This window comes from Lissotriton vulgaris, chromosome 5 (assembly GCF_964263255.1).
Source record: "Lissotriton vulgaris chromosome 5, aLisVul1.2, whole genome shotgun sequence".
NCBI lineage: Eukaryota > Metazoa > Chordata > Amphibia > Caudata > Salamandridae > Lissotriton > Lissotriton vulgaris.
The window spans coordinates 1,604,554,698-1,604,582,227 of record NC_141693.1 but is presented as its reverse complement, the minus strand read 5'-3'; the positions used below and the strand labels follow the sequence as shown (position 1 = coordinate 1,604,582,227).

Here is a 27,530-nt window from a genome sequence, read left to right as displayed (position 1 = left end):
TTTGTAGATTGTTGGTCCTGAGGAGAACTCCGCATTTGGGAGTTCGAAACGCGTCGACCTGTTTATGGGTCCTTCTGTCAAATTTGAATTATACTAAAAATAGTGTTCATTAAACAGGATTAATACCCCTGAAAGTGTACTCATCACATTAATTATCATTCTTAGGATGTGAAACTGCATATATGTATATAGAATTTATATTTTTTGACATTAGGCCCTAAGTATTTCTGCTTTGTGGTATGATTGTTGATTAATGAAAGGTTTTGGCCAGAGTGAAAGTGTGGATGTGTTGTAAATTTTGTAAATTTCTCTGTACATTTTGATCTAGTTGTAATGTTTTATTGTATATTTGTACATGCACATACAAATTGTGGTGTTTGCTTATGAAAATAACCCTTTGTTCCACTAGTGCTAAAAATAAATGAATAAAACTAGTGACGTAAATCAAAAAATGGACCGTTATGTTTAATTCATATAGGTCACTATAAAATTATTTAGTGGTGTCCAGTACTGGCATTTTGTGTTGTTCTTTGGATAATTTTGGCTCAGCCTTACTGGTTCAGAGTCACGACCCTGTGTCGTTTTCCAACCATATTTCCAGCAGTGGGGTCACCCAGAGATAGACCTTTTCGCCACAAAGGAAAACGCAAAATGCCAAACCTTCGCCGCCAGGTTCCCACACCCGCAGTCTCAGGGCAATGCGATATGGATGAACTGGTCAGGCAGATTTGCGTACGCTTTTCCTCCAGCACCGCTCATACCGCTAGTGGCACGCAAACTGCGGCAGCACTCCATGACGCTCATCCTGGTTGCTCCAACGTGGGCAAGGCAGGCCTGGTACAACTGGAACTTTCAGTGGTACCTCACCAACGGCTGCGCCTCACGCCCAGTCTCCTCACTCAGAGCCATGGAGACATTCAGCACCCAGATCCGCAACAGTTGAGCCTTGAGATATGGCTCCTGAGGTCATAGAGTTCGGCTACCTCAACTTGCCCCCTAACTGTATGGACATCATCAAAGAGGCAAGGCGGCCTACAACTAGGGCATGCTATGCAGCCAAATGGAAGCGATTTGTCATCTACTGCTCCAATAATGACATTAATCCGCTAGATGCGTTCACGCAAAACATCATATGTTATTTGTTGCATCTATATAGATGCAATCTGGCATATAGTTCCATCAGGATACATTTGGCCGCCATAGCAGCTTATCTTCAAAACAGGCAGCATCTTTCCCTTTTCAGAGTGCCTGCCATTAAGGCTTTTTTGGAAGGACTCAAAAGAGTGATCCCGCCCAGACACCCTCCTTCACCTGTCTGGAATCTAAACATAGTTCTCGCCAGGCTCATGGGGCCACCCTTTGAACCTCTTCATTCTTGTGAGATACAGTTTCTTACATGGAAAGTGGCTTTTCTGATAGCCATCACATCGCTAAGAAGAGTTAGTGAGCTTCAAGCCCTAACAATTCAAGAGCCTTTCCTACAAATTCATGCTAATAGGGTAGTGCTACGTACCAACCCTAAATTCATGCCTAAGGTGGTGTCGCATTTCCACATTAATCAAACCATAGAACTGCCAGTTTTCTTTCCAAACCCTGATTCTGTGGCAGACTAGGCACTGCACACCTTAGATGTTAAAAGAGCTCTCCTGTATTACATCGACAGGACAAAAGACTTTAGAAAGACTAAACAACTGTTTGTTGCCTTCTCTCCACAACACAAAGGCAACCCTATTTCCAAATCAGGTATAGCCAGATGGATTGTTAAGTGCATACAATCTGTTATCAAAAAGCTAAACGCACTTTAACAGTTCCCCCAAGAGCGCATTCCACACGCAAGCTAGGGGCATCCATGGCTTTCCTAGGTAACATTCCTCTAGAGGATATATGTAGAGCAGCCACATGGTCCACCATACATACATATACCAAACACCACTGGGTAGATGTACACTCCAAACAGCAAGCTGCTGTAGGACAGGCTGTTCTCAGAACTCTTTTTCAGACTGCTGCAGCTGGCACGGGCAACCACCGCTAAGGAGGTAACTTCTATTTATTCTATGCACAGATATGAATTCAGCAGCCCACATGCCTCGAACGGAATATGCTACTTACCAGTATGCATCTGTTCTTGGCATGTAGGGCTGCTGACATTCATATCGCCCGCCCTCCTCCCCGGTGCCTGTAGCAGCTGTGGCACTCAGAATCATTCTCAGGCATGGTCATCACTTACTGTATTACACTCTATCTCTGCCACAATGGCGAAAAACAATCTGAGGATGGAGAGGATGCCCATGCGCACTGTAGTCCAGGGGAAGAGCCACCTATCTCGTGATACTTCGAAGACTCTTCCAGGACAACAATGTGCAATCATCCGGACCCAACACTAGGCGGCGATCTATGCACAAATATGAATGTCAGCAGCCCTACATGCCAAGAACAGATGCATACTGGTAAGTAGCATATTCCTTATGTTGTCCAACAAATGGACTTTTCCTACTAAAAAGTGGAAACTGTACATCACTGGCCATCATCAACTGACATCCTCAGATCTGATGATGCCTCCATCCACAGCGTTACCCTGTCAAGCCCACACAGCCAAAGATCCTCTCTACGCCGGCCCTCAAAGTTGGCCTCCTCTTCAAAGTCGGCATTGCAAGTTTAATTGGTGTCAAAAGCACCTTCGGATCCGAAAGCATCCTCCGTGCCCTGTCCATCAATGGATTAAGCCACCATCTGATCTGGATGGAGGCATCGTCGGATACACCATCCAGCCCTCCCAGTCCATCTGCAACTCACTCGCTAACTTTTTCACACCAAGGTTGCCAACATCTACAAATACTTCAAACCCTGAACCGCAGCAGCCGGACCTCCCTGCACCTCCCACCATACTCTTTCCCTACTTTCTGACCAACTGAACACCCCTGCACCGAAACCACAACTTCCATCATGACCTCGATCCATTCCATAGCCCGACCGACCCCTGCCCGCACCACGCCTTAAACCTTGGGCACAGAGAAATCAGACCTTCGCTCACCAGCATCATCAACTCCGGGTTCAGATCCGCCACACCTTCCCGGAAACCTGGAAGTATCCCAAAGTCAAACCCACAGAGGACCATTCCGACCTCAAGAACTACCGCCCCATCTCACTCCTCCCCTTCCCAGCCAAGGTACTGGAGAACGTCGTCAACCACCAACTCACTGACTACCTGGAATCCAACCACCTGTTTGAAACCTCCCTTATAGCTGCCATGGATAGCATCAGAGTCATCCTTGAGCGTGTCAAGTCTGCAGCCCTGATCCTCCTCGACCTGTCGACATTCTCCCACCACCTCCTCATCCAAAGACTTCATTACATCGGCATCTATTTCAAGACCCTCAAGCTACTATCCTCTTATCACCGAATGCACTCAGAAATTAAGCTTCCCTCCGTACAGCTCCAGCCCCAAGAACATTATCTGCGGCGTACCCCAGGGCTCCTTACTAAGCCCCACACTATTCAACATCTATATGACCCTGCTGGCACCCATCGCTCACAGCCACGGTCTTAACATCCTCGCCTACTCCGACGACACCCAGCTCATACTCTCCCTCACAGACGACACAGGCACCACTAGAGCCAACTACCAGAGCCCCATGGCAGACGTTGCCGACTGGATTAGATCCAACTGTCTCAAATTCAACACTGACCAAACCGAAGTGCTCCTCTTCGGAAGTCTCCCCTCACCGTGGGACGACTCCTGCTGGCCCTGCGCCCATGGACCAGCACCCATGCCAAAAACCTCAGTATCAACCTTGACCGCAAGCTCTCCATGAGACGATAGGTCAACTCGGTTGCCTCCACTTGCTTCAACACCCTCGGAATGCTCTGTGAAGTCTTCAGGTGGATCCCAACTAACATCAGAAGAACCACCACACAAGCCCTCATCACCAGTCGACTTGACTACAGGAATGCCCTCTACGCCGGAACAACCACCCTCCTCATCATGCGCCTCCAGGCAATCCAGAATAAAGCAGCAAAATTCATCCTGCACCTGCCCAGATGATACCACATCACCCCCACCTACGTAGCCTGCACTAGCTCCCGTCAATAAGAGATGCCACTTCAAGCTGCTCACACACGCCTACAAAGCCCTACACAACACAGGACCAGAATACCTGAACAGCGGCCTGACCTTCCACTAAACACCTGCAGTCTGCCTCCCTGCCCTCGCCATCATCATCCCCTGCATCCTCTGTACTCAAGCCGGAGGACACTCTTTCTCCCACTTCGCTGCCAAGGTCTGGAACCACCTCCCTATGAACCTCCACCTCCATTGCTGAATACAGGAGTGGTCTCAAGAGTTGGCTGTTCGAGTAGCTCCACCCCTCGCAGTGCCTGGATACCCCCGGGGGTGATTAGCATGACCTACAAATTTTGATTGATCCAAAACCTGCATAGGCACCCAAGTCTTTGGCGCCAAAGACACCCTCAGTGCACAGCCCCAGTGATTTGAAGCAACACAACAGCTTCAGATGAAATTGAATGCAAAACAAAAATGCCTTTTTATTCATCCTTACACCTGCATGGTTTCCACAAGACTGCCTCCAACGCCGGTAGAGACTTTGCCTTGCAAGCGAAAGCCTGCCTTTAAGAAGGAACTTGGCTTGGACCTTCCGTTGGTGTCCAGATGCAAGGAGCGCATGGACAGGACCACTAACTCCAATCTGTTTGAGCTCCATCCTCCAACTCTTCCTTCTCCACAACCCTCCATCACATTCGAATACCTAATCTCGGCCATATTCATAGATGGTTCCCTTCATTCCTCATATGGACAGGGCATCCCCAATTACTCAGGTGACCCCATGACAAACCATTGGATCCGTTTCCCACCGATAACCCATGGAATGACTATGATGGTGAACCCCTGGGAAATCCAGACTCTGATCCTTACCCAGTTAGGTCATCCCCTCCTGATGACAATAGCACATATTGAGAGGGCTTCCCAAGGGCAACTGCTTTCCAGAAGGTAGATATGCACTTTCTCCATGAGAACAACTATTTTCTTGTGGAAAACATATTTAAATCCGATCAGAAAGTGCCATTTCTGCCCATGTTCAAAGGGAATGCTGACACATTCAAGGAACCAGTCAGTTGGTCACACCTAACATTGATAAAAATATAAACCTTCCCCCAATGACAACCCCCGCTACACATCAGGGGTGAGGTTGTTTCAGTTTCTCTGGTGTCCATTCTGAACATAAGCTCCCTAACTCTTTAGGGCATGTGTAGTACTCCCTGTCCCGATAAAAAGAGTGAAAAACGATGCTGCTGGAAAAGAATGGCGATCAGGGTCACCACCCTTTAGCAAATGTCTAACTCCAACCACACGCACTGGGATTAGATAAGTGATCTCATAAAATGGCAAGTACAATGACCCGAGTAAACGGTTCAGAGAGAGAAGGCGACTTGTCGAGAAGGAAAGTATTAAAGGGATACCTGGGTTGTTTGGGGCATTTGTAACCCCTAGATACCCCAGCAGAGAAAATATCCAAAGGTCATCCAGGAATCTGGTTGAGCCCATCCTAGTTTTTAGGGACCAGGATGAGAACTAATCATTGAAAAATGCTATTAACAAAGTGGGCTAGGGTCTAACCACAAAAAACACCCTCAGGGTTATTATAGAGACTATGGCCAGTGCATCAATGGAACAAATAATCAAGCATACCACTCATGATGCTGGTCACACTCTTGACAATATTTTTACGTTTAATCCGCACCTGAAAGTTCAAGAGATTATGCCAATCTCATGGTCAGATCACAAAGCTATTCTGTTCGTTGTAACCAACACCCATCAAATCCCTCGCACCAATAATTCCCACAAGACAATTAAAGGGCGCAACTGGAAAAATATCAACCCCCAGGGGTTGCAAACCGCGTTAGCATTCTCAAAACTTGATCTAAAGTCTGAGGCAAACTTGGCAACAGATAGTTTCACCAAGTGGATTATGTCCGCAGTAAATATGTTAGCCCCGGAAAAAAGCTTTACCATCAAGCATTCAAAGAAATCCGAACCTTGGTTCTGTGACTCACTGCACGCTGAGAAACAACTCTGTAGAAAATTGGAGAGGCGCTGGAAAAGGAACTCACTTATTCCCTATAAAAAATGATTGTGGATAAGAAAAGCAGCTATTTCTCTGAGACGATTCGGCTGGCAGGGATCTCTAGTAACATTCTTTTTACAACCCTGAACCACAAAAAGTAGATAGCAGTGTCGAATTCTGCAACCAACTGGCAGGTTTTTTTAAGGACAAAGTGCAAACCATTTTTGAATTTCTCTCAGACAAAGGCACAGGCTGCACAGGAGACACCCCTACCATAACATTCCCAGGTTCTGACAATGCTCTGGACTCCTTTGTTCCACCAAGCATAGAAAAGATCTCTCAGTTAGTAAACTCTACAAAATCTGGAGCTCCCACAGACCCTTGCCCACTGAAAATATTTCATATGGTACCTAACTATCAGCAAGCAACTTAGTTTAGTTTTTAACGAAATTATTAGCTCAGGCGTCTTCCCTGACGCATGGAGCCAGTTTCAATTCTTCCTTTACTAAAATAAACCTACTCTAGATCCCAGTGACACCAGTAACTATAGACCTATCGCCAGGATTCCTTTCCTACCCAAGGTACTGGAAAAAATCCTTAATTCCCAACTCTCTGCATTTGTCTCCTCGGCAGACCTGTTGGACTCCTCACAAAATGCTTTCCGACAGGGACACAGTACGGAGACTGTCTTGGTACAGGCAACAGAAGAGCTCCGGGCAATACTGGACACAGGTGCCAAGGTCACCTTGATCCTTCTGGATCTATTGGCAGCTTTTGACACTGTGAAACGTTACATTCTATTAGAAGGCTCAGAGAGGCAGGAGTCAAGAATACTGCTCTTAACTTGATCAAATCGTATCTGAACAATAGGTTCCAATATGTTCAGATCAGCGACTCCTGTTCAGAGCGGTTTACGCTTAAATGTGGGGCGCCGCAGGTCTCTATATTGAGCCCTACATTTTTAATCTAAATGTGGCCCCCCTAGCGGACATCATTGGGCAGTTTGGCTTTTCATTGGTTTCCTACGCAGATGATACTCGAATAGTAGTAGCTATTTCAAACAATTTTGAGGAAACCGCTGAACGCTTTAGCCAATGTATGTCCCACGTAGACCAATGGACGTCTGCAAACTGCTTAAAGCTCAATGGAAGCAAAACTGAGGTTCTCCTGTTCCTCTTTTTGAGCACAGAACTGGTGGCCTTTTGGTATGGGAACTCTTCCGGCCCCAGTTGGTAAGGTGAGGTTCCTGGGCATCATTTTTAATGACAGACTGACCTTTCAACATCAGATTAACAAGATTTCCTCTATGGTCTTTTTAACATTAAGGTCAATTGGGAAAGTGTGCACATTTATTGCCAGTGAAACTGTAAAAACACTAGTTATGGTTCCAGCTATGGCTAGACTGGACTATGGAAACGCCTTATATGTTGGCCTCCAAAAACAGCATATGCTCAAACTCCAGCGGGCACCGAACACAGCCGCCAGACTGCTGCTGGATATTCCTAAAATCCAGTCCATTTCCCAAGGCCTAAAACAACTTCACTGGCTCCCTATACAAAAAAGGACATCATTTAAATCTCTTTGTCTAGCTTACAAAGCTTTGCATGGAACCGGACCTCCATTCCTGAAACAAAATTTCGCCTGGTATTGTCCACCCAGAAAACTACGTTCATCTCAGTGAAAGCTCCTCCAGGCACCCATATACAAGAAAGCTTGCAGGGGAGGAAGAAGCTTTGTTCTGGGCACAGTGAAACTTTGGAACGTGCTTTCAATAGAGATCAAAAATATCCCAGCGTTACTCTTTTAGAAAACCATTAAAAACCTGGCAATTTTTCAATCGATTCCCAACTTCATTCTCAGATCCGGCAGACTCCTCCGCACAGCACCTAGACGCCTTAGGGCATTTATGCGCTATATAAATCCTGCAATCAAATCAATCTGGTGCGGGGTTTGCTTCTTTACTCAGTCTTGGGTTTGTGATACCCTTTTGTGTTGTAATGCTCTCTTGAAACCTCTACCATAAACAGTTTAAACAGGGAGTGAGGGTGGGAGATAGTGGCAGAGGGTAAAACCATTTCAAATAGCACCATTAGGTGTGCCCTGAACGCTGCAGATACCCATGTTCGTGGACGTCAACACTAGTACTTTAATCTGGTGTCACACCTAGCTCCGAATTTGTAGCTTCAGGCTTGGAGTTCAACAGCACAGGCATGGCCAAGGCTATGGGTGCCATCCAATCTTCCACACCTAAAAGCTCCGTTGGAAGGCACCAATACACGGCCAGTGTCAAAACCACCTCTCCCATGCCTACCTCCTACATCTCTCTCTGCAGTGGTTACGTGATGCAGATTTGTAGAGCGCACTTTCGCCAGACAATGGCATGGCTTGGCAGCTCAGGCTGGACTGTTCCCATGAGGCACAGGGTCAGACTGATTTGCATATGGCCATGTCTGAACTGGGGTGGCGGAGTGAGCTAAAGAACGGTGATGGATTAAACCCAGATCAGTTGACTGGGGGTGAGTGTTTGTATTGTCAACGCTCCGTCCATCACCCCCTTTGTTTTTTCTTTGTTCGCCCTAAGTTGGTAGGATATGCTCAGACGTGAGTTCCTTGCTCACTTCGCCACTGGTTTCCAGCAAGCCAGGCTGAAGACGGCTGTAATGCCAGAAACCGGTCCTGGGAAGCTTGATTCCCGTCCAGGGAAGACATGGCTTGGCAGTTCGGGCTGGACTGTTCCCATGAGGCACAGGGTCAGACTGATTTGCATATGGCCATGTCTGAACTGGGATGGCGGAGTGAGCTAAAGAACGTTGATGGATTACACCCAGATAAGTTGACTGGGGGTGAGTGTTTGTATTGTTAACGCTTCGTCCATCACCCCCTTTGGTTTTTCTTTGTACATCCACTGGGACATCACATCAACTGCCTTGAGTTGCTAGCAAGCCAGTTAACCCACAATACCATCTCCAGACGTCAGACATTGCATGCACTGCCACATGCCTTCACTTTGCTCCTATAGCAGCTTACATGCAAAATAGAAGGCACTCCTCCCTCTTCTATGTACCAGTAGTTAAGGACTTATGGAGGGCCTCAAAAAAGTCATCTCGACCCCGGCCCAAACATCAAGGTAGTCCTTATCAGACTTGTGAGATCCACTTTTGATCCCTTACACTCTTGCCCGCTCCAGGCTTTCCTATTGGCAGTTACCTCTCAGACGCATTAGAGAACTGCAAGCGCTCACTTCACAAGAACCATTCATTCAAGTGCTTAATGACAGAGTAGAACTTTGAACAAACCTTAAGTTCCCGTCCCTATGAGGAATCCCCTTTCTACCACAACAGAACATCCAGTGGGGGGGGGGGGGGGGGGGGGGGGGGGGGGGGGGGGGGGGGGGGGGGGGGGGGAGCACTACACGCTCTAGATGTTAAATGTGCTGTTGTTTATTACATTGACAGGACTAAGCCTTTCCATAGGTCAGACCAGCTGTTTGTGTCCTTCACAAAGCCTCCCAAGGGTCGGCCTATATCCAAAGCAGGTATCACTAGATGGATTTTTAAATGTATTCAAACCGATCATAAAGCCAAGAGACCCTTCCCTGGTACACCCAGGGCACACACTGCACGGAAAGAGCCTTCACCTATGGCCTTCCTAGAACATTCCCCTAGTGGACATATGTAACACAGCCACTTGGTCAACCCCACACACGTTTACCAAACCGTACTCTGTGGATATCCCCATTAGACAACATGCTATAAGGCAAGACGATCCTAAGGACCTTATTTCGGACATCTGCATCAATCACACAATAGACACCACAGGAAGGAACTACTGCTTTGCAATCTATGCAGAGCATGTGTATCTACATCAACACAGGCTATGAACAGAAAATGTTACTTACCCTGTAAGCACATCTCTTTGTGTCATGTAGTGCTGTATATTCACATGCGCCCACCCTCTTCCCCGGAAGTGTGTGGCTCTGATCAAAGATCTATTTTCTTTTCTAATCAAGCTCCATCTATACTACTATTATAAAGAGAGAACAGAAAACTTTTGGCAAGGTAAACTCGGGAACCACAGCGCCAATCCACACACCCAATACATTGTTGCAATCCTCAGGGTGTGTAGATGGACATAGGATGCATAAAATTAAAAAAAACGTAAATTACAAAATTAAACTTTAAAAACAAAGTAGTCCCCTAAAAGTAGCGCCGGCCGCGACGTAGCGCTGGCCGCGACCTAGCGATGTTCGCAATGTGCGTGATGTCGACAGGCTGGGAGGAGAGGTGACGAGCAGCGAGGAGTGGCGGTGAAGTTCGGAGCGCGGGGAAGAGCGGCGGCTCAGGTAAGGCAGGAGAGGCGGGAGGCGGTCTGGGCAATGTCGGGGCGGGCGGGGTAAGGCAAAGGCGAGGTGGGAGGCAGGAGGTGGGGGGCGGGCGGCAGGCGGGAGGCGGGAGGCGGTCTGGGCAATGTCGGGGCGGGCGGGGGCCGGGGCGGGAGTGCACCCAACATGAAATGTTGCCGCAGGCCCCTTCTGCCCCGGACAACGCTACTGCAATCCGGAAATGCTGCCCCCAGCCCCCCTTCTGCCCCAGGCAACGCTGGGGCGGGCTGCTAGTTAGTAATACTTGTGTACAACACACTAGTCGCCACTCTCACCCGCTGTGCAAAAAACAATAGAAAGATTGAGTCAGTGCCCATGCGCATTGCCAGCTAAGGTAGGAATCACCATATACCTTGTGACTCGAAAGACTTTGAAGAAGAACAACTTAAAAGTGTCCGAGCCCAACACTTAATGGCAGGCCTATGCAAAGCAATACACACTAGAAAGATGTGCTTACAAGGTAAGTAACATTTTCTATCAGATACCTGAGCCTGCAATATGTCTATCTTGAAGGATGATTTTACTGTCAAAGGACTGAGTCAGTAGGCTCTATATATCCCACACAATCACTGCTGTCTGAGCTGTGTATGCTGAGGTGATGCTCTGGTATTTTAGACCCAAAACTTTAAATTGGGAAGCAGGGCCTGTATATTGAGTAATCTGCGGTATAGATCTGCTGGCAGTGGACCAAGGCTGTAAGCTTTATGAAACTCAATGGACCACTCCGTGCAAGTGCAGACCTTTTTACTTGTGGGCATCTTAAGGGATATCTTTGATGACACTGCAAGCTGTGTGAAATAGCACTACTGTGTGAGACCTAAATTCATTGCATTCACATATGTATAGAGTTTTGTAATAAAGTTGCAACATGTGAATAAAGCTTTTTAATTAGTGATACCCCCAGAACAATGACATGAAAAGCAGTTCTGCGCCACCTATTAGAAAATACAAATGTACAAGTACAACAGAACTTCTCGTGCAGCAAAGAGAAAGTCTTGAGCCATAGTGCACGGCACATTTGAGGCACACAGGAAGACAAGAGGAGACAATAAACACAATAAAACAAAATTACATCTTGTAAACTGTTACGTTCGCTGAAGAATTTCTGGTGTCTTAGCCTGCATGCTTGTATTCTGAGTGATAGCTGTGCTATCTTCCCCAATTTTGGAAACATGATGTAGCCTGAAGACGACCTCTTCCGTCATGGACTTAGGCTTGTATGGTCTATGTAAGCTGAGGCATAGTGCTTCTGTGAGATGTTTGTGCGCTATATCCCGATCAGTGGCTGAACTGTCCAAGTCTGTAATTTCTATGTATTCCAAGACATGCCTCTGTGTTTTCTATAGGAAAAAGTGTACGAGTTGATGACAGGCATTCGCACCAAGCTGGAGAGCTTCCAGACACAGATTTCCAAGTGAGTTTTCGATCCATTACATGTAACAGAAGGGGGGGTACTGTGAGTGTGCAGTGGATTTGGTTCCACATGTAGTTAAGGGTGTTGTAGCATTTTGTTAACCCCTTTCCTTCTAATTTTGTTCAGGTACTTTCTAGACAGAGGGGATGCTGTGGCCAAAGCAGCGAAGCAACCACATGTGGTGAGTCCAGATCCTCTGCTCTCCAGGGAGAATCTCAACCCACCCTCCAATGCTCACGTAGACTCTGTAAATCCCATAGTACACAAATGAACATATATATATATATATATATATATATATATATATATATATATATATATATATATTCTTAAATACCTCTTTGTCTCTGCCACTTTGCTCCAGACTCACAAGATATCCTCCTAGTTGTAGACTTGAGTAATGAAAATTTGCACCAAAAAACACCCACACAAAAATTGAATGGAGCACTGGGCTCCAGTGTGCATTAGCAGTAAGCAGGCTTATTACACCCTTATGCTTCAGTGGTTCACCAGATCCCAATCATTTTCTTTCACTTTGAAGTACTGAAAGCTTTTTTTGACTTTGAAAAAAATTATTAATCTCTGATCTTGCCACCTCCTGTTTTCTCTGCTGGCCTACCCACAACCAACTTTGAGCAATACAAGAGGTGCCAATCAAAGTCTCAAAAGATGACCTACCTTGTTGGTGCCTGCGGTCTGAGCTTGTCTAGTGTTACTAGTGTCTTCTCTAAGGACCATCTACCAGCATGTTGCTTGGTAGATGACAAAATGACTACATAACACAGAATTGAGCAAGTGCAGCAAAAGCTCAGCAGGATAGATTTGACATCCAAAGTCTCCTTTGGGGCATATTTACAATAGAAGTGACGCAGCGTGGCTTAACGCCACACTCTGCCACATCTAAAATGCTGGGCGTCCGCTCCATAGAGGGTGGAGCTCAGTTGCTCATTTGTGATCTTGCTCCAGTTCCTTCGTGGCAGGCGAGGGATAGGTTTAGGTGCTTTGGGTTTCTTGACAGTGAAATGGACACAGTGGTGGTCGGTCCAGGGTGGTTGTGTTGTGTGGCTGAAGTGGATGCCGTTACCTGCGGCAAAGATGGGGTCGAGGGTGTGCCCTGCCTTGTGTGTTTACAAGTTGGTTGTCATGGAGGAGTTTGGGTCGCCTGCGTTGTCGAGGTGGAAGTTGAGGTCTCCGATGAGTATGTAGTTTGTTGATGGGATGGTGTGGGGTACGATGAAGTCTGTGATGGTGGTGGCGAAGGGTGTCCGGTCTGCCGAGGGGGTCTGTAGATGAGCGTCCCACGGAGACTGGTCTTGCGTCTGGTCTTGATCTGGAAGTGCAGGTGTTCTACGGAGGGGAGGGTCTCCCTGTAGGTGGTAAGGCGGAGGGTTGTTGAGGTGGTCTTTCCTCTGGATCTTGTACCCGTCCAGGATGACAGTGTTGATGGTGGAGGTGGGGTTAGTCCAGGTCTCCGTGAAGATGGCGACCTCAGGCGAAAGAGTTGAGTAGGTTCCAGATTTCCACGCTGTGTTTGTGTACGGAGCGAACATTGAGGAGGATGCAGCTGATGTGTCTCCGGTTTTGGTTCTTGGTGTTTTGGAGGTTGAAGACAAGAATTTATTTTGCATAGTAAAGGGGCATGTCCCCTGCCCGCCTTAGTGTATCTAGTATCCTGACATATAATTTTGGCCCTGATATCATGTGCTTGGAGGCCTGGGCCTGTCCCGGACTTTGGGAGGTCCTTTACTTGTCCTGTGATCTGGACGGGAGCACCAAGCGTGGCCTCGTTTGTGATACAGGACTGCTGTCTCAGTTGTGGGTTTAATACATAAAGTGATGATGGCTACAATGTAAAATATCTGTGGGGGGACCTGACCTTTTATATCTGCATCACTGGAGTAGAGGCCTGCCAGCCCATTCGTTTAGAGCTCCGTTTCTATATGCCTGCTTTGCGCAAACATTCAGAGCATGTGTGAAGAGTGTTGTGTATGCTCAGTGTAGTGCACTCATGGTGTCTACAAGTGAACCAGAATAGTGGAGGCCAGTGTGATCCATCTTGGATGCCCCAGGCTTTGCCTTGTTCAAGAAAAAGGGTAAGGACTGTACCGGCAGTGGAAGTGTATTGCTTACATTCCTGCAGATGATAGGAGGAGGCTTAGACAGTGAAGTGAGTGGAGTAGAGACTGATCTCCTGTAGACATTATTTGAAGTCTTTTGGTTACCAAAGAGCTGGAAATTAGTCTTCCTGAACACCGCCATTTGTTGAATGGTAGGTGTGAGAGGTGGGACTGCAGACCCGGTTGTGAGGTGTTGTGAAAGGAGAAGAAGCCCTCAGGGGAGGCCTGCACTTTTTGTACACTTGATTTTAGAAGTGTGTAGAGACTCCCCTGCGCTTCTTGGCGCTTTGTGTCCCTTCTCCCCTCTCCCTTTACCTCTGGACCGGCTCTCGGCTGAGTGTAGACGCCGAGGGCAGGGTCTCCGGTTTTGGCGGCCATATTGGGTTGGGCTGGTGACTCGCTCTGGCAGCGCTACAAAAACGGACGGTGTGACTCCGCTCAGCGGACGCGTGCAGCGGACGCGCTGGACCTGCGCCGGACCTGCGCCGGAGTCGTGCCACGCTCGATCGGGCTCAGGGACCAGGCACTCTGGTAGGCGTTTGTCTTACTCTGCAAATGACCTTCTATTACTGGACTCAGATGGGCATATTGTAAATTCCACAACGTTGTCCATCCTAAAGGAATTTAACATCTTACGTTTTCCTAGTTGTAGGGACACTTTCCAACTGTCTCCTTTGAAGCTTGCCAGCCTAAATACTAGGTCACTTCAGAAACATCACCTGGAAATATTCACTCTCTTACAGGATGAGACCATCGACATATTGACCCTTACCGAAACATGGTTGGGTGAAAACTCCTCCCCCGACATCATAGCTGCTCTCCCAAGTGGATATGATATGATCTGGCATAATCGTCCGGACGAGGCTCGAGGTGGAGGCGTAGCAATTATTTTTAAAAAACAGCTAACAGTGGCTAAAGTCCTAGCTGAAACAATAAACTCTGTAGATCTACTTGGAGTAAAAATCACCCTGAATAATTCCTGTTTTATCGTTCTTACTGTCTATTGTCCACCACGATGTACTTCAGTATTCAATGAACTTTTCTCCCCCATTGTATCGGATATATGTACACGATACAAGAAAATCTTGGTGACAGGTGATTTTAACGTTCATTGGGACTGGGCAGACAAAGATCTGCCAACACGTCAGTTACAGACCTCCATGACCGCATTAGGCTTTGAACAATTAGTGGAAGCCCCAACTCACATAAAGGGCCACACCCTCGATCTAATCTGGACCTCTATTCCAGAGGTGGCCCTCACGAGTATTGTACCGTGTATCTGGTCTGACCACCATCTACTCTTGTGTGATGTCCCACAGGATAGTCCTCAGGTCAAACTCCCATTAAAAACTGAAAAAATTGCGTCAGTGGAAAAAAGTTGACTCGGCAACCCTAACCGATGCCCTTTCGAAATATGTACAACAGTCAACGAGCCCACATGACAATCCAGATCTAGACCAAAATTACAACACCATAGTGGCGAGTCTTAGACAGTCTATCGACCAGATAGCCCCGGAAAAGACACAGAAAATAAAGGGCGCGGAAAAAGGGGCCCCTTGGTTTACCCAGATCTTGAAGGATCAAAAAAGAAAGCTTCGCCATCTTGAGAGATGCTGGAGGGAGTCTAAAGACGATACAGACCGCAAACTTTATAAAACATCTCTGAAGGTGTACAAAAAACGTATTGTATCAACTAAAAAGGACTATTATGAAACCCGCATAAAAAATGCAGTAAGTGTCCAGAAAGAAACTTTCAAAATTTTAAAAGAATTAAGTAAGAAGGATGAAAGGGTAGATACAGTGATAGATTGTAACACCTTCCAAGGCTACTTCCTTGAGAAAGTGGCAACCATTCTGTCCGATGTTAAGAAGGATATCCCTAATATGCCTACTATTTCACTGGCCCCCCAAACTCCTCCGACCTCTACTATCTCTAGATTCCCCCAAGTATAGAATTCTACAACTCTTAGACAGCTCGCCATTTCAACCAAGTCAGGCTCCCCCGCAGACCCTTGCCCCCTGGAATCTTTCGGTTGGCGCTCCCCGTTTTGGAGGACCAGATCCTAGGCCTTTTAAACAACTCACTAGACACAGGCCTATTACCCAGACCCCCCAGGATATAGCGGCATGGATTAGCAAATTTAGCGGCACAAAAATGGAAATTTAGCGGCACAAATATGGAAATTTAGCGGCAATTTTGCGGCATTTCATTTGGCCCTGGACCTTCATAAAGCGGCCTCCAGTGACCCCATCCGTCACCCGCCCTTCCTTACACTCTTTCTGCCTCCCAATTCTCCCTCTCTTAGTTGTGTTTTGCCGCTTTTAGCTCCTCTATCTTCCTCCCTAATTCACTCTTTCCACTGTCCCATTCAGCTTTTTGTTTCTCATGCCCCCTCCTTTCTGTGCCTCATTCACTCATCCTCTCTCTCACACACACACACACACACATCTTTCTCTCCTTTTCGATATCTCTTCTCATCAGCCCAGTCTCTTCTCCCCCGTCCCTCTCTCTTTCCATCTTCGTATCTCTCTAGCACCCTGCCTCTCTAGTTCTCTCTTGTCGCCCTCTCTCCCTTCCTAGCCCTCTCTTCTCTCTCTAACTCTCATACTTTCGTTCTTCCAGACACTGTCTTTCTTCCCCTTCCTCTCTCGCCCTATTTCTCGCGCATTCACCCTCCCTCTTTCTCTCCTGCTCACTCCTCTCTACTTTTCTCCACCTTTCACTTTCATTCGCCCAGTTTCTCTCACCCCCTACTACCCTTTACTTCTTTCCCACCTGTGACTTCTTTGCTCACTCCCCCTCTCTTTCACCCCTTCTTTCTCGTCTCACCTGCCCCATACCCTCAGTTTTCATTCTTGCTCCCCCTCTTTACCTTTGCGCTCCACTGCTAATGGATAGGGCAAAAGTAGGCACAGGCTGCTATAGGCTGCCTTCCATTGGCTGGAGGCTACTCACATCGGTGATTACTCAGGCTTTTAAGTGAAAGTGACACACTTTTCGATGCTAGATAATGTGCAATTTGAAAGTAGCATGCATTTCAGACCTAGGTTTACTGCCAATTTTATCTGTGAAGCAAGAGGAGTTCAGTGCTGTGGGTTCTCTGCCGTATGGGGGGCGGTGGAGGTGCGAGCCCCTGCTTCCTGCAAGGGAATCCAATCCCATCACAATCCTCGTGTTTGTTTCATTTCCCTCCCGAGACCCCCGGCTCCAGAGCTCATTACCGAGAGGAATGTCGGGATTACACAGAAAATTGTGTTCTTTTTTTACTTAATGAGAGTATTAATGGAAAGTTATAGGATCTCTCCTTCACCCATGTAAGTCGCCTAATTATATGCATTAAAGTGTCTTACACATTGGGACAATACAAATGTTTTGATTGGGATTCACCTTTTCAAGTAATTGAGATGTAGCCATACTGTCACAAAACCCACTCGCTTTCACTTTGCAACTCGCTTCCGCGTTATTAAGAGAATGTCAGATTGTTTGCAGTAAAATGTCGGGATTACACTGAGGCTTGTCTTCAGGGTGGGGGGGGGGGGGTCGGGTGTCCACTTCGAGCCCCCCCCCCGGCCCGCCCTGCAGCGGTGTTCACGCTCACCCCACATCACAGGCAGCGCAGTCTGTACACAGGGCAGACACACACACACTGCAGGGCAGCCGCTCCTCTCCAGCAGACACCCCCACCTTGTCTCTCCTCCCCCCCTCCCCCCCCCCCCCGCCCTCTGGAAGATAGATGCCCCCAGCCTCTGGCCACCTGCAGTCCCCGGGTCGGTGTGTGCGCTTCTATCGATTGTGAGCTGAGTGAGCTGCTAATGCCCCATTAAGCCCAGAATGTTATTCTTTCGTGCTTCTGTGTCCTTCTGTCCTTCCCGCCCGCCCCAATAAACAAAGTAAGTCAGACCCCCCCAGGATATAGCGGCTTATGTAAAAATGCCGCTATTTCTACGAAAAGTGCCGATTTCGCGGGCACTTTTGTAAAAATCGCGGCATTTTTACTAAAGTGCCGATTTCGCGGCAAATCGCGAAATCGCGAAATCGCGATATCCTGGAGGGTCTGATTACCAGCTAGTTTTAAAGAGGCACGCGTCAAACCCTTGATTAAAAAAAACAGGGGCTGATCCGACCTGCTTGAAAAACTACAGGCCAATATCCCAGCTGCCTTTCCTGTCCAAGATTTTAGAACAGCATGTGTTAAAATCACGGTCACCTTTCCTGGAGTCATATCATCTACTCCAGGAGCGGCAAGCGGGGTTTCGTGCCCATCATAGCACCGAGTTAGTAATGCTCTCGGTGCTGGATGAGCTTAGATGCATGCTGACAGTAAAAAAACAAGCGCCCTGATACTTTTAGATCTTTCAGCGGCGTTTGATACTGTCAGCCATGCCTTGCTCCTGGACAGGCTGGCTGTGTCTGGGATAAAAGACCAGGCCCTCCAATGGTTAAAATCCTTCTTGTTAGGGAGGACTCAGAGGATCCAACTAGCAGATCGTGTCTCTGAGGTGGGTGTTCTGGAGTGTGGAGTCCCGCAAGGGTCCGCACTCTCGCCACTCCTGTTCAATCTTTACCTGCAGCCACTGATAGACTCCCTGGCGAACATGGGCTGTAAAGTCTTTAACTACGCCGATGATACTCCGCTGTTGCTGAGTATCGACAATACAACATCGGCTCAGTCCGTGGCCCAGAATATACTACGGTTCACGGTGAGCTGGATGACGACGAATCTGCTAAAAATTAATCCAGATAAAACGGAGGTCCTGGTAGTTTCAACTGCCACCTCACCTCGGAATGATTTGTTCTGGCCCCAAGAGCTTGAACCGACCCCAAAGCCATGCCCTAGCGTAAAGAGCCTTGGTATTAAGATCGACCAGGAGCTCTCAATGACCAGCCAAGTATCCGCCGTTGTTGGAACTTGCACTAACTTGATTAGGCAGTTGCGAAAATTAGTCCCCTTACTTTCTATAAATATGCTCCGAACCATCGTCCCGGCAACAATAGTCTCCAGGATCGACTACGGGAATGCATTATATCTAGGTCTGCCAAAAAATCTGATTAACCGCCTGCAGGTCACCTTGAATGATGCAGCACGGTTAATCTTCAGATTACCCAGACAGACCCATGCTTCCCCGTTATTGCACAGGCTACATTGGCTCCCCGTAAAGCAAAGGGTGGAATTTAAAAGCCTGTGCATTGCCCATAAGGCAATTTATGGGCAGGCACCTGCCTATATAAAAGAGAGGCTTGAAGTTTATAATCCCAAGCGAGCTTTAAGATCTTCCAACTCCCAATTGCTGTCATGTCCGCGCTTTAAAATGGCAACCAAAGGCGGGAGATCCTTTTCAATTCAAGCCCCTCAAATGTGGCATAAGCTACCTGAGGCCCTTCGTAAAGAAACTAACCTCCACCTTTTCAGGAAATCTTTGAAGACACTTTTATTCAGAGATGCCTTTTGATCTCTGTGAGTTAGGCCTATAATCCGTATCCCTGTTTACTTACCTTTTCTTGTTGCTGTATCTGTCAGAAGCGCCTTGAGACCTGACGGTGATTTGGCGCGATACAAAATCCAGATAACAATAACTTTTGTCCTTCCCCCGATTTCACTTCACTTGGGTTGACGACAACCAGAAGCAGAAACTTCAAATCTTTTTGTTCCTTTGTTATGGGTGCTTCACGGTGGAGATTGCCCAAGTACTAAGGATATTTAATAGAGCTACGTCAAACGGTTCTATGGAGTGAGACAGTGGATCCACTTCTCCTGTGAAAGGGCTGTATGAAAGTGGGACCCAAACAACCCCAGTTTGTTCCAGTTCCAACTCCTCTATGACCAAGGAAGGGAGTTCTCTGCAATGTAATCAGAGGGCTAAGCATGCATCCAGCACTGGTGTCTGAACGACAGCCAGTCTTCCAGATGTGGGGGGACATTATCTGAAGTCTAGATTTTGTGCTGGAGGAGCTGTGTACCTGCCCTAAAGCACCTAGAAGCCTGCCTAGTAAGAGAGGAAAGGAGACTGCCTGCCCATGTCGGAGAAGAGACTGTCCTGAAAAGTGCGGTATAGCGCATCCCTGGTGGCCATGGAATGTGGAGACGAAGCAGAAAACACAAGAGCAGAAGACCTGGGGCCCCATTGATGTTCTCTTCAGTTCCTGATGCGAACCATGACTCCAGACTCACAGGAGGGCTGCACCTGCAGAATTGGTGAAGAGCCAGTCAGACTACACATGCTGTCTAGTCGGCTCAGTTTTGGACTACAACTTCCAGTTGTATAGGAACCCCCTAGGACTGAACCAACCTACTATCCAGTTGGGACCACATGATCAAGACTGCAGCTCGTCTGACGACTGACTGGTCACCATGGGCCCACTCCATCCATGCCACAGCAAAAGAAAGGCCGGGCCAGCACGATTAGGATCGCAGCTGAGACTGCCAGTGTGCACCCTCCACCCCCCCCCCGCCAAACTGTAAGGTGGCTGTGAAAAGACCTTAGAAGAGAACTCTTCCTATGAAAGGGTAAGACTTGATACTGAGTGCACTGTAAACTGTGGGTGATCGAACTGCACTTCAATCTGATTCACACTACTCCCAATAACCTCTAGAGATGAGGAAACCCAGAAACAGGGGGAGGAATCTGAGACAGCGAGGTGAGTGTACACAAGGTAGTACCCAGAGACAACTAGGATTATTGTAATGTGTATTATTTACTACAACTGTGTGATCAAACTACTTATTATTCTTGTGTAAAGAAAAACACTGAGCTAGACATTTGCTTTATTGTGTGGTCTCTTGGCTGATTCTTGAGTTCTAAGCTCGAGCACCCCCACACTTACCTCCCTGAGAAGACAGACTTTTCACCCTTGCCCTGAAGAAGGGTTGCAGGCAACAATAAATGAGTTTGAGGCCAAACAGTGCCCTCAAAGATAAAAAAAAAAAAGCAAGGATTGGCATTGCCAATAGGTCTTGCCTTTGGGAACTTAGAAGTGTTAGCCATGCAACAATTAATGTTGTTGCACCAAGGATATTGTGCTGGATAACTAAACACTTTTAAGGTCCCAAAGGCGAGACCTATTTGCTATGTCAATGCTTGTTATAGTTTACTGAGGGAGGAGGAAAGATATGACAAGGGGGAGGGGTGCTGTGTCAGACAACACAGGGTGGAAGGGCATTTCTGTGAGAGAGCATACAGATATCAGAGAGTGGGAGTAAGAGGCAACTTTATGACAACGGGGCGAGCGAGTAAGGGTCTCTGGAAATAGATGGCCAGTGGCGGAAGGGGCTGCTGGGACAAGCAGATGAACAGCTCTGGTGGCAAGTACACAAGGGAGACAGCTCAAAAAGATGAACTCTTGTAGTGTGCTTAAGGGCAAAGTAGGGCCTAAAAAATGAACAATGGAAAAACACAAGTAATTTGTCTATACTCCAGGGTAGGAACAAAAACGCACTTAAAGGAAGGAAGCCTATGCCAGCGGACCACTAAGAAGCAAGGAAAGGCATGTGACAATGAAACCAAACTAATTGTATGTAACAGGTGGCCTGAGAGCACACTGTCAGAAAATTAAATATCTCAAATAGAGCGAGACAAAAAAAATCCATTTAGTAGGGGGGCGCCCCAGTAGTCAAGTGGTTAATGCGAGAGTGCAGTCACTTCTTAGAACAAACAGGTACTGTGGGACAGTAAGCACTACACTTTTAACATTTTTAATTGCAAGCACTGGAAACACAACGTGCTAAGAAAGCTACCGTCCCACATCCTGTCGGGCCCCAGACAAGCCCCTAGACAGATTCCAGCACAACATGTTCTCCAGGAAGTTGAGCAGCAGCTAAGAGAGCCGAGCCGGCTGTGAGTAGAGCACAGATCGTTCTGTGTTGCCTCCGAACGCAGCGTGAGGGGGTCCAAACATTGCCCACCGCAAGCGCTGCCTCCTCATTCCCCTTTTCCCAATAAAAACCACAGCGCAGCAGTCTGGCTTGCCGGGGACGAGACAGTAGTCTGTCAGTGCAGTCCTCGCCTAATTCACTTTGGGAACACCTCTACCTGGCCCCAGCCTGCTCAAAATTGAGTGGCTCTAGCCGTCAGTTGAGGACTTTTATCTGAGAAAGATACATACATGCCAATCAACGCTTCAAATTTCTGTGACTCGTTAGGATTGAATGAGGGGCTGCGAGTGCTCCGATCCAGTCCTGCACACTCCCAAGCGACAAACAGAATATGTTCAGCCGTGGGATCTGTGGTGAAGCGGCCTGGAAGTGTTGAAAATTTACGGACAAATGACATCCATTAAAAGAAACAACGGAGAGTGGAAATTAGACTGACTGAATTCACGGAAGGTCTGTGTACGTAGCGGACAGGTAGCCACCTTACTTGACCTGATTCATTGCTCCCTCTCGCTTTGAATTCATGCTGAAGAAAAGAAAGGTAGGGCCTCCCTCCATGGCTTCGGATGTGCCAGGATACTTATTGCTGGAATTTGAATTTTTTTCTATAGACATGGTTGAGGACCGCATCTTGACGGAGGGGGTGGGCAAGTTCAAGCAACATTAGTTTCCATGGACAACACGTCCATTATCACCCAAGTCATTAAACCCCAAAGAGGAGGAAATCATATCCTGTAAGCTGGATAAAGGTTAGGTTGATTGCTGGACCAATCTGTGTCCACAGTCTTGTGCAAACTACCATAATAGAGAGAATCTTTATGTGGTAAAAATGACACATAAATGCGATGAAGAGAACTGTGACTTATTTATTTGCTCGTATTTTCTGTTCGCGAACAAGGAAAACAAGCGCTGAAAGACCAGCGTGGCCCGCAGTCCATTTGCCCACAGTCCATTTACAGCGTTTACCTATTGCCACTCGTGCACGTTTGGCGTTTACCTTACGGGAGCGAGCCACGGCAGGCGTGATAATTGCTAACAGATGGCTGCTGCTACTCGATCCCGCAAGGGAAACGCCAAACTTGCACGAGTGGCAATAGAGAACAGTGCAAAACATGCACGAGTTTGACAGTCCTGAGCGATGCCAAAAGTTTCCTCCTAAGCAGCGCTTGCGCGCTGTGTAGGCGAGACCTAAAAAACAGGATTCAGCCATCCCCTAGCTAGCAGCACTCTGAAAATTAAAGCAGAACACAGACTCAAGAAAAATTGACAAGTTAATAAGGTTACACAATTAAAGCCTAGCGTACGCCAATTGTAAGGGGTAAATATCCTCCAAATGGACAGCAGGGTAGTTGATACCTTTAATTAATTGAGACCAGCATTGGCATAGCAAATAGGTCTCGCCTTTGGGACCTTATAAGTATTTGGTTATGCAGCACAATATCCTTGGTGCAACAACATCAAGTGTTTCATGGCTAAACACTTATACAGTCCCAAAGGCGAGTGTTCCGTTCTATCTGTAGGAGAGTGAAGGAGTTGTCACTGGGATGAATCCCATAACTTATAATAATTCTTGAAGCTGCGGTTTAATTCATTTACAGGATATGAGACAGATAGATTCCTTCCTTTTAATTTTAATCACCAGATCGTAAAGAAATTCATGACCTGCAATAAATTGCTGCTTGCGTCAAGCACCAGAGCCAAGTAATGCAATTTACTCCTGTTATAAATGTATATTAAGTCTTCAATTGGTACAAATAAAGGGTAAGTGTGGTTTGATTTTCACCCAGAGTCCTCCAGGGGCTCTGCTGGATGTGTTAAAACTAACGTCAACGATATTGAGAGATTATCTTCAAAGATAGTCCGAGGAAATGTAGACTTTCATTTGATAAAGCAAGTGTTGGACAACAAAATATGCTTATTTTTACTCTGGTTTGCGTCACACAAATGTACCTTTGGACCCAGAAGGGGAAGGGAGAACACGGTATGGTACGGTACCATCATTCCATTTAGACGCTTGTCATAGTTTTCTGTGTTTATTCTAGAGTGATCGAACCACAAAAGGCAGGCACAGCAAACTTAAATGAAATGCTAAATTATTCTTTCTGTCTGCAGAATGGCGAGAATTGAAATTCGGTACAAAAGGGGGTGGTGATGGACGGAGCATCTGAATCAATCAAACACTCACACCCAGTCAAAAGATCTGGGTTTAATCAATCACCGTCCTTTAGCCCACTCTGCCACCCCAGTTCAGACATGGCTATATGCAAATCAGTCTGACCCTGTGCCTCATGGGAACAGTCCAGCCCGAACTTCCAAGCCATGTCTTTCCTGGACTGGAAACAAGCTTCCGAGGACCGGTTTCTGGCATTCCAGCCGTCTTCAGCCCGGCTTGCTTGAATCCAGTGGCAAAGTGAGCAAGGGACTCACGTCTGAGCATACCCACACTTATGGCGGCCAAAAGCGGTACAAAAGGGGGTGGTGATGGACGGAGCATCTGAATCAATCAAACACTCACACCCAGTCAAAAGATCTGGGTTTAATCCATCACCGTTCTTTAGCCCACTCTGCCACCCCAGTTCAGACATGGCTATATGCAAATCAGTCTGACCCTGTTCCTCATGGGAACAGTCCAGGGGAGTGGTGATGGAGTGGGCTAAAGAACAGTGATGGATTAAACCCAGATCTTTTGACTGGGTGTGAGTGTTTGATTGATTCAGATGCTCCGTCCATCACCGCCCCCTTTTGTACCGCTTTTGGCCGCCATAAGTGTGGCAGGGTATGCTGAGACGTGAGTCCCTTGCTCACTTTGCCACTGGATTCAAGCAAGCCGGGCTGAAGACGGCTGGAATGCCAGAAACCGGTCCTCGGAAGCTTGTTTCCGGTCCAGGGAAGACATGGCTTGGCAGTTCGGGCTGGACTGTTCCCATGAGGTACAGGGTCAGACTGATTTGCATATAGCCATGTCTGAACTGGGGTGGCAGAGTGGGCTAAAGAACAGTGATGGATTAAACCCAGATCTTTTGACTGGGTGTGAGTGTTTTATTCACTCAGATGCTCCGTCCATCAACACCCCCTTTTGTACCGAGAATTGAAATTCAGCATAATATTGTGCTTGTTGCGCCTGAAGCATAACAAAGAAAAATACATTAACGGGGTGCCTTGGCAACGGTTATTTAAGAGTTTATTTCTAAGATGTCATCATATCGTGACCATAGTACTGATAGCATTCGGAATGCATACAATGCAAAGTATTTGTAAATGTTGGAAAGGAGAACTTGCGGCTCTGGAGCGCTTTCGCCTCTGTCTGTTGTGTTATCGTGAAATCTTTATTCACTGTGTACTTTGATATGAATCTGCAGAGAACAAAGTTATCTTTATACATCCCTTCATCTGAAAAGCAGCGGACTCTATTTTGCAGGGCTATGCAAAATATTCCATCCAAAATCGAAAACTGCTTTTCTGCTTACTTCTAGCAGAGGGATGTCTCAATTAAAGATGGTGTTTTCTTATCGAAAAATTACATTGAAGCCTAAATACAGATGGTACATTTTTAATTAGCAGCTACACATTTTTAAACTTGCAAAAAACATTTACAATTGTAATGATCGAGTCGACAGAGAGAGCAGAAGCAGACAAGTGTGTGCGCGCCTCGCTCTGCAGCGAGAGAGAGGCGTAGGGGTGCACCTGCGAGTGGTGCACGCGCGCTTGAGAGAGCAGTCTGCTCTTTTTCAAAGCACATACTTGTGCTTGTGGCGCACTGCTGCACACTCCCGCAAGGCGTATATTGCCACAAGCACGAGTATGTGCTTGGAAAAAGAGCTGCACGAAGGCTAAAAGTCTCATTTGCAGTGCATGCGCACTGCGTAGGCGAGCCTAAAAAAACACTGACATGATAACTACAAAACATATAGAAATATAGATTTGGAGGGAAAAAAATAGTCACTGCATCACATCTGCATAACAGGAGATTGCCTGAGAAAGTAGAGGAAGTATTAATGTGGTTTGTATTCAGATACATGCAAGCCTATATTTGGCAGTTACTACATAGTTGAACACTAGAGATTTGCAGGGCATCCTGCCAGTTATGCGGATTCTCCTTTAGGAAATCAAAACAAGTAAATGTGCGATCTAAAACGTAGTCTTGCAATCAGTCTATGTAAAAAGACATATACAAGGAAAAGATCCAAGATATACTTCTTCCAGCATATTTGAGGAAAACTAGGGAAATGGGTCTGGAGTAAATAGAGGTTTTAAGAAAGATGGGGTAAAGGCCTTTCTCTGGCAAGGCTCATGATCAGCTTCGGAGAAATAGAACATAGAGTGATTGCTGAACTCTTTTCGACTCACAGCAGTTGGAGAAAATGAGAGAAAACATTTAGGATAAAGAAAAACTGGCTCCATCCATAAATTGTTTTTTTCAGCCATCAGGCTTGGATGTGTTTCCTGCACTCCAGTTTGGAATAGATTCTACTTTCGTCGCGCGCAATCCTTCACCCTTTTCGACGGTATTGTCTCAAACGCGTTTCCCAATCGACGTGAGTCTCAACAACTTCGAAGTCTTCGATTCCTATCGTCGACGAAGGCCTTCGTCCCTACCTTGGCCTTATCTTCTGGCTCATGGAAAGGACGCTATTCAAGAAGTGTTCTCAATGTGGGGCGAAGTTTCCCCACACCGATCTCCATGAGGTGTGCAACCTCTGGCTCTCGCCGGAGCACGAGGCCAGAGACTGTTCAGCTTGCGCCTCCTTCCCTCCAAAAAGACAATTCCGGACCGACTAGCACGAAGGACCATGGCTCTCTCTTCATCTTAGATCCCCGACGACATCTTCAAAGAGGGCGTCGATGTGCCAGAACAGGAGCGGGTCGATGAAGGAATCGTCAGCGAAGCCGAGGACTCGGACGTCTAGGACATCACTCCGGCACAGCGGGTCGTAAGTACATAAGTCAACCCCCACCCTCCCTCGACACCCTCAAAAAAGGCTTTGGTCACACCTTCACCTTCGGGCCTAGGTGCACACCGAGTGACTGCTTCCCATCCCCCACCTTCAGTCCTGCAAAGAAGCCTACTAAGCCTTCAGGCAACTCGGGCTTGAGTCAGCCTACCCCCGGTACCGACACACACCTACTGGCACCAAAAAAGAAGCCATCCTCTTCCTCATCCACGCCAACCGCTGATTCGACATCCAAGCACTCTCCACCGAAGACTAGCACTGGCTCCTCAACACCGAAAACACACTCTGAGCCGACCAAAAAACTGCCACCAAAGGGCCCCGACTCTTATGCCTTGGAGCTGAAATAGGCCTCCGAACCGAGAAAACAACACGTTCCACCGGCCAAAAAGACTGTAAAAGTTCACAGTTCGAAGCCAAAAGAACATATAAACATTACAGAGTCTGTGCCGAAAAAGCCAACAGAACCAAAGACCTCAGCACCGAACGATCTACCTTCCATAGAAAAATTACTTCGACCAGATCCTACCTAAAAAACTCTTGTGAAGGATCCCAAAATTGGTCACTTGACTCTTAGCTCCAAGAAAAGACCACTAGATGCGCCTGCACCGGCTCCTCCTCCTAAAAAGACAGGGATTGCAATCCCTTCGTTAAGGATCCCTTCTCCTCCTCCCCCACCACATCACTCTCCTACACCATCCCCATATCCAGTACAAGATGA

General features: G+C 47.1%; 1 protein-coding gene across 1 annotated transcript in view; it reads left to right on the top strand.

Moving 5' to 3' along the window:
* PSME1 (proteasome activator subunit 1) overlaps positions 1-27,530 on the top strand; it is a 185,505-nt gene that overhangs the window by 149,202 nt on the left and 8,773 nt on the right. The window contains exons 8-9 of the mRNA XM_086923750.1: positions 11,808-11,875; positions 12,002-12,056. Coding sequence (XP_086779876.1) covers positions 11,808-11,875; positions 12,002-12,056 — 123 coding nt within the window. The remainder of the gene's footprint in view (positions 1-11,807; positions 11,876-12,001; positions 12,057-27,530) is intronic.